Source organism: Gadus macrocephalus, chromosome 16 (genome assembly GCF_031168955.1).
Source record: "Gadus macrocephalus chromosome 16, ASM3116895v1".
NCBI lineage: Eukaryota > Metazoa > Chordata > Actinopteri > Gadiformes > Gadidae > Gadus > Gadus macrocephalus.
Window position 1 is genome coordinate 27480430 of NC_082397.1, and position 7593 is coordinate 27488022.

The 7593-nt window shown below is 46.5% G+C and overlaps 1 protein-coding gene across 35 annotated transcripts in view; it reads right to left on the minus strand.

The window, feature by feature from the left end:
- The window catches only part of ttn.2 (titin, tandem duplicate 2), a 212423-nt gene that overhangs the window by 23493 nt on the left and 181337 nt on the right, over window positions 1–7593 (minus strand). For all 35 annotated transcript variants that reach the window (XM_060074563.1, XM_060074557.1, XM_060074583.1 and 32 more), the window contains 13 exons: window positions 7231–7527; window positions 6544–7131; window positions 6142–6444; window positions 5738–6034; window positions 5231–5518; window positions 4709–5008; window positions 4460–4611; window positions 4236–4386; window positions 3821–4126; window positions 1722–3488; window positions 1315–1608; window positions 850–1137; window positions 90–389 (listed from right to left, as the gene is read on the minus strand). In XM_060074563.1, the coding sequence (XP_059930546.1) occupies window positions 90–389; window positions 850–1137; window positions 1315–1608; window positions 1722–3488; window positions 3821–4126; window positions 4236–4386; window positions 4460–4611; window positions 4709–5008; window positions 5231–5518; window positions 5738–6034; window positions 6142–6444; window positions 6544–7131; window positions 7231–7527 (5331 nt within the window). The remainder of the gene's footprint in view (window positions 1–89; window positions 390–849; window positions 1138–1314; window positions 1609–1721; window positions 3489–3820; window positions 4127–4235; window positions 4387–4459; window positions 4612–4708; window positions 5009–5230; window positions 5519–5737; window positions 6035–6141; window positions 6445–6543; window positions 7132–7230; window positions 7528–7593) is intronic.

Genomic DNA, 7593 nt, shown 5'->3' on the forward strand with positions numbered 1-7593 from the left:
CTGGAGAGTAGAGTGTCAGGAGTTACACACCACTTGAAATCATTATTATATTTATATTAAGTGTTTAGGCTTACAAAGCGGGTACTTACTGTATTGCATTTGAGCAACGATTGGATTAGAGTCCAGTGGTTTGCCAACACCATACTTGTTGACAGCAGAGATTCTGAACTGGTACTCATTGCCCTTGATGAGGTTGGCGGCGTTGAAGGAGCAGGCCTCACACTTGGATGTTACGGTGGCCCAGGAGATCCTGGATGTCTCCCTCTTCTCTACCACGTAGTGAGTGATGCCAGCACAGCCGTCATTCTCTGGCGGGTTCCACCACACTGTGCACTTCTCAGCAGTTATGCCGGTGAAGCGAATAGGTCCCTCTACGGGCCCTGGGGTGTCTGGAGGTACAAGAAGAAAGCTTTTTTTAATAGTGGAATGTATGAATATTAGTGGACACAATACAGCAACTTTTACTAAACTAATACAAAGATGTCCATTCATTGAGATTTATGTTATTCATATAGATTTTTAAAGTAATGTCTATTGTGTGTTTTCCTTAGCCTCGATCACACCATCAAAAATTAAACAATGGTCTAGGACCAACCGGGTTTACCAACACTACCAACAGGGTTTACCAATAGTACCAACAGGGTTTACCAACACTACCAACAGGATTTACCAACACTACCAACCGGGTTTACCAAAATTACCAACAGTGTTTACCAACACTACCAACCGGGTTTAACAACACTACCAACCGGGTTTACTAATAGTACCAACAGGGTTAAACAATAGTAAATTAGGGTTCACCAAACATACCAAGCAGTTTTACCGACAGCAAGAATAGGGTTCACCAACCTTGAACCCTGACATTCACGTCAGCTCTCTTGGCGCCTGAGCTGTTCTTGGCCTCCACAGTGTAGATGCCACGGTGGTTCCTGTCTGTGTCACGAACAAAGAGACTGCTGGAGCCAATGTTGGTAGCGATCTCCATGTCAATCATGGTTCTCTTGTCGATCTCCTTGCCGTCTTTGTACCAGGTCACCTGGGGAATGGGCCTTCCGGTGATGCGGCAGCTCAGTTTGATGTTCTCTCCGGCTCTCAGGGTCGAAGCCTGATGAGCATTCCACTCGATTTCTGGAGTGACTGGATACGAACATAACATGTTTACATCAACATATAGAACATAAAAGCTGTCAACTATTGTGATTCCTCTGACTAAGGCTCATTAGGATATGATTATATAAGAGTTATTTATATTTGTATAAATACATGAGCTTATACATGTGTTTTGTCTGTGTCAAATCAGAAGAATAGACATACTGCTCTCGTCCTTGGTCATGATGTATCCAGAGGAGTTGGAAGGAGGGCTCACTGTGCCCACAGCGTTGCGGGCGATCACTCTGAACTCAAAGCGATCTCCAGCAGAAAGGCTGGTGATGGTGAACTGCGTCTCACTGATGTCAGTGAAGTTGCAGCGCAGCCACTTGGCCCTGCCTTGACGTCGCTCTACACTGTAGCCCACGATCTTACTGCCTCCATCTCTCTTGGGAACGTCCCACTGCAGTGTCACCGAGTCTCTGGTCACATCAATGCAGTTCGGAGTTCCAGGTGGATCTAAGAGATGCGAACAAGGAGTTTTTATTGCATTTCATGGATCATTCAGATGGTTTAAATCATTTCATTTATTGGAATAAGTTTGGTGTTTTAAAAGCAATGAGTTGACTCACCAACAGGAGAGATTGCCAGGCGGTGCTTGCTCTGTTCACTAACAGGGCTAAGGCCGGCGTTATTCTCAGCATAAATTCTGAAAGAGTACTCCAGACCTTCAATCAGGCCAATGATTCTGTATTCTCTGTTGGAGATGATGCTGGAGTTGACCTTCTGCCACAGAAGACTGTTCCTGTCCTTCTTCTCAACATGGTAGCCCATGATGGGAGAGCCTCCGTCAAAGCCAGGGGCCTCCCATTGTATGGTCATACCATCACTGGTGACATTGTAGGCAACAGGCTTACCTGGACCGCCCGGGGGTTTGTACTGGTGTTGGGCAATGATATTAGAGGAGTTCAGTGCCTCGCTGACGCCATACTTATTCTCAGCACGGACTCTTAACTGGTACTCTGTTCCCTTCACCAGGTTTGGGATCTTGAAGCTTGTCCTGACCACACTGGAGCATACCATCTTCCAGTTGGCATGGGATGTCTCTCGCTTTTCTACAATGTAGCAGGTGATCTCACCACCCCCGTTCTCCTTTGGTTCATCCCAGGAGATGATGATGTGTTGGGCTTTGATTTCATCAAAACGGATGGGACCAAGAGGCACAGAGGGGGCTCCTAGAGTGATGACATTAATGTCAAAGTAGTTCTTCAGCGCTCTGTTATCTAGAACCAGTGTATACTGGCCGGCGTGCTCCTTTTTGGCTCCTCTGACTGTAACAGATGTCCTGTGGTCTGTGGTCCTAAAGCGAACGTTCTCACTCTCCTTCAGAGGCACATTGTCCTTCATCCAGCTGATCATAGGACTAGGTTTTCCCTTGAAGGGCAGCTCAATGTGGATGTTCTGGCCGATACGAACCGCCAGGTCTCCGTTGGGATAGTCAATAAGGTTTGCTTCTGGTGGGATTATGAAGTCCATGACCGTGATGGAGCTAATCTGGGAAAAATCACTGTTGCCCTTCTCATTCTTGGCAAATACCCTAAAGTCCATGATGGCATTCTCCTTTAGTCCAGTCACCTCACAGCTGCAGCGCTTGCAGCTTGCACCAAGAGTCCAGTTTGGGTCCTCCTTTGTTCTTTTCTCAATGATGTAGTCTGAGATGTGGCTGCCTCCATCATGATCAGGCCTGGTCCACTGCAGAGTGACAGAGGCCTTAGTGGAATCCAACATGACCAGGTCTTTGACAGCGCCTGGGGTCTCTGTCGCTCTAACGGGCTCAGATGTCTCACAGGTGTCCCCAATGCCATGTTCGTTTTCAGCTGATACTCTGAAGAAATAGGCCAAATCCTCCTCCAGATCAGTCACCTTGTAGGAGGTGTTGGCACACTCGGCAGACACCACCTGGTAGGCCTTCATTGTGGATGCCTTTTTCTCAACGATGTAATTGGTAACAGGAGAGCCTCCGTCGATCAGAGGAGCCTCCCAGCTGAGGCTCAGTCGTCCTCTTGTCACGTTCTTGATTATCAGTTTCTGGCAAGTGGACGGACTGTCCAGGACCTTGAGTGAGATGGAGATGATCTTGGGTTCTCCAACACCGTTTTCAATCTCCAGCAGGTACTTGCCACAGTCGTCACGCGTCACCTTGGGGATGAGGAGGCTGGTCGCACGTTCAGAGCTGTTGATGGTGTAGCGGTTATCACCAGCCATGTTGCGGTCATCACGGCGCCAGGTGACATTAGGGGATGGGCGTCCCTTCAGGGGGATGAACACCTCCACGTCACGACCCGCCTTTGCGATGTACTGGGTTGTCATGGGAACATCTAGATCCATGTCGGCCTCCTCTGTACATCACACAGACATCCCAAAGTCAATAAAACAATGATATGAAGACTGAAAATGTCGTTTACAAAATGTATATTATTATTTTAAGGGTAACTACGATTATTTTCAAATCTTCTACAGAAGGATATTTATTTGATTTCATCTATAATAGTCAAATATTTGTTTAAAAAAAAGAAATCATTGTCTAATGTCTTATTATATTGAGTCAAGGCAACCCTAAATGATTATAAATCACACATGAAATGTAACCCATGAACATGATATTTTCCTTAGCTCTCATATGACTGGCCGTCGTATTATCCGAGCCTTAAAGATGTGCATTAATACCAACCCAGGATATCTTTGGCCTGTATAGGTGAGTACATCTTGATGTCTTCTCCTTTGCCCTTGCAGTTAACGGCAGCGACGCGGAAGAAGTAGTATGTTCCAGGTTTGAGGTGGGACACGACGTATTCACAGGTCCTGACCTCTCCTTGGGAGCTGATGGTCACCCATTCTCTTTCTTCAGTGTTCATCAGGTCCACAACATAGTGTGTAATCTCACTGCCTCCATCGTACACAGGCTTCTCCCAGCCCAGAGTGATGGAGGTCTTTGTGGAGTCCACCACCCTCAGTTTGGAAGGCTCCCCAGGGAGGTCTGAATGACAGAACAATGTTGTTACGATGGCTTTGCAATACATCAAATACCTACTTTTCAAAGGTGTAGGGTCAGGGTGGTGGTGCTTGCAGATATGTGTTGGACATACCGATAGGGTCGTAGGCCTTGTAGAGGTCAGAGTCCTCTGAGTAGTTTCCTGCCCCAGCCTTGTTGACAGCACATACTCTGTACTGGTACTCATGGTTCTCCACCAGGCTGCCCACCTTCTGCCTGGTGTCTCTGATGGTGCCCTTCACCACCTGGGAACAAACACCCGTTAGTGGGAGTCTGCTAGGTCTCAGCAGGGCATGCAACCAAATGATCGATACTGACCTTGAACCACTGCAAGCTCTTCTTCTCTCTCTTCTCCAGATAGTAGCCATCGATGTCGCTGCCTCCATCTATTGCTGGCCTCTCCCAAATAACAGTCATGGTGGATTTGGTAATCATCGTCACCTTAGGTTTGGATGGCTCGCTGGGAGCAACTAAAGAACACAATGTTTAGTTAAAGGCGTACAATATAAACCACAAAAATGATGGGTGATCGCTTATGCATGATGGTTTGTATCTTTCACAATATACCAAAAGCATTCCTGGCGACGACCGGTTCAGACTCAAGCGGATCTCCGACTCCATATTTGTTGACTCCTCTGACCCTGAAGATGTACTCGTTGTCCTTGATGAGTCTTGGCACGTTCACGATGCAGTCCACCAGCTTCTCTGAGATGATGGACCACATGATCCTGCTGGTCTCCCGCTTCTCCACGATGTAGTGAGTCACCATGGCGCCTCCCTCGTCAGAGGGCGGGGCCCACATGATGGTGATGTTGTCGGCTGTCACCTTCTTCAACTGGATCTCTCCAGAAGGAGGACCAGGCTTATCTGGAGGAACACAAACATAAAGCTATCAATCTGTTCCCCTCTGTTCTTACATTGACTCTAAACGGATGGCTACATTCATTACTGACAAAACTATTTCATATAATTGAATTCAGTCCAATATTGAAGTCATTTGACTAATTCATTAACAGATCATTTGCACATCATGCCACATTGAAGTATTATTAAGAGGATCAAGAAGAACATAATTATAATGTTTCAAACCTTGAATAAGCAGCCTAACAGTGGCATAGGCTGACCCAAGCGAGTTCTTGACCTTGACTTCGTAAGAACCAGAGTTGAGACGAGTGGTGTCTCTCAGGAACAGACTTGTGGACTCAGCAGTGTGCTTGAAGGAGAGCTGGGCACTAGGCTTCAGCTCTTTGCCATCCTTTGACCACTCTATAGTGGGAGTGGGTTTAGCAGTGATGTTGAACTTGAGCTCCACAGAAGACTCGGCACTGTACCTCACCTCGCTCAGGTACTCTTGTGACACTTCAATCTCTGGAGCACCTGAAAGATCAATTGGAAGAATGTTACTATCTTATGCTCTGTTAGTAAATATAATCATACATTCATTCTAATATAATATATGCTATTATATATAAATAAAACATCTATAAATAATATATATATTATCTATATATGTATACACAGATTAAATATACATATATAGAGGGATGAAGTCGTGAAAAAAAACTAAACATTTAGTCTTTCCACAGTTCAACCAACCATAGGTGTCAACGCAGGCGACGGGTCCAGCAATGGAGGATGGGTTACTGATGGAGCCCACTGCGTTCTTGGCCATCACTCTGAACTCATAGGTCTGGTCCTGGGTCAAACCAGTCACAGTGTAACGTGTATCTGATATGTTAGTCAGGTTGGCCTTGGTCCATCGTTTGTTCGTGTCCTCTCGCTTCTCTATCATGTAACCGGTGATCTTGGAGCCACCATCATAGTTTGGTTTCTTCCAGGCCAGGCTGATGGATTGTTTTGTGATGTCACTGATGCGTAAGTTGATGGGAGGCTCTGGAGAAACAGACGGATGACCATGATTAAACACAATATAGTATACCTTTATCTTGTATGTTGGGATAGATTAAGCACCAGAATATCTTGAGAAGACCACCACTCACCACATGCGTCGATGGCCAGCACAGCATCAGAGATCTTGCTGAGGGGGCCGACTCCTGCGGCGTTCTGTGCGGCGACCTTGAACTCATAGATGAGCCCTGCATTGATGTTGGTAACCTTGCAGTGTGTTGCACGAATTACTGTCTTGTTGACGGTTTGCCACAGAATGCTGTTCCTGTCCTTCATCTGGAGGTGGTAACCAAACACATGGCTGCCACCATCAGACTTGGGCTCCTTCCAGGCCACAGTGATGGTCTCTCTAGTGACCCCCGTGATTTCGGGAGTGGATGGAGCATCAGGGAAGGCTGTAGGAAAGTTGAGCAAATTATAAAATACATAAATCAAAGAGGAAGGGAAAGACATTGTGATATGGAGAATAACCACCCAAAAAGAAAAAAGCTTACTGTAGGGAAGGTTGACAGAGACGGGCGTTGAGTCCAGGTGCTCGCTGATTCCATATTTGTTCTCAGCTCTGATTCTGAATTGATACTCCAGACCGGTGGTTAGCTTCATGATCTTCATTGTGCAGCGGGCCACTGCAGAGGAGACCTCTATCCAATTGGCAGCAGTTGTTTCTCTCTTCAGGATGACATAGTTGGTAATAGGGCTGCCGCCATCATAGGCTGGGGGGGACCACTGCAGGCCCACACTGTCCTCTGTGACATCTGAGACCTCCACTGGTCCAATTGGAGCACTGGGGCGGTCCAGAACTACAATGTTCAGGAAAGTCTTTGTAGTTCCACTGGAGTTGGAGGCTGTGATGTCATAGCGTCCAGAGTCCCCGGATATACTCTCCCTCAGGGTGATTTTGATGCTGTCAGGAGTGACCTCAGAGTTGAACCTCATGGTAGACTTGAGGATTACATTGTTCTTCGACAGGCTGACCTTTGGAAGTGGTCTGCCGGTAAGTGGTATCTCACACTTTAGGGTAGACCTAGCGTGGACGTACACTGTGTTGTGTGGGAAGTCATTCATAATGAGCTCAGGAGATTCTAGGGAGAAAATGAGCAAAATTAGTAATAATCTGTGTAAATGTGTACAATCGTTATGATCTGGCTAGACCGTAAGAAAACCGTTGAATTTAGACCTACCAAATTGGTCTTTGACCATCACAGGTGTCATCATGTCTTTGATATCACTGAAGCCAGCATGGTTCTCCGCTCTGACTCTGAAGAAGTACTCTGAATTCTCTCTGAGACCAGACACAGTGAAGTGGATGAACTTGGTCACACCACATTTGACCCATTTCTCCTGGCCCTTCTCCAGAGCTTCCACCAGGTAGCTGGTAACCCTGCTGCCTCCGTCCTGCTCTGGTTTAGCCCAGATCAGAGACACGCTTTCCTTGGACACATCAGTCACACCCAGCTTTGGTGGAGGGCTCGGTTTTTCTGGAAATAAATATTTTTTATTTTAATTACACAAATTTGCTTTGGCAAAGAGCAAGCTCCGGTTTG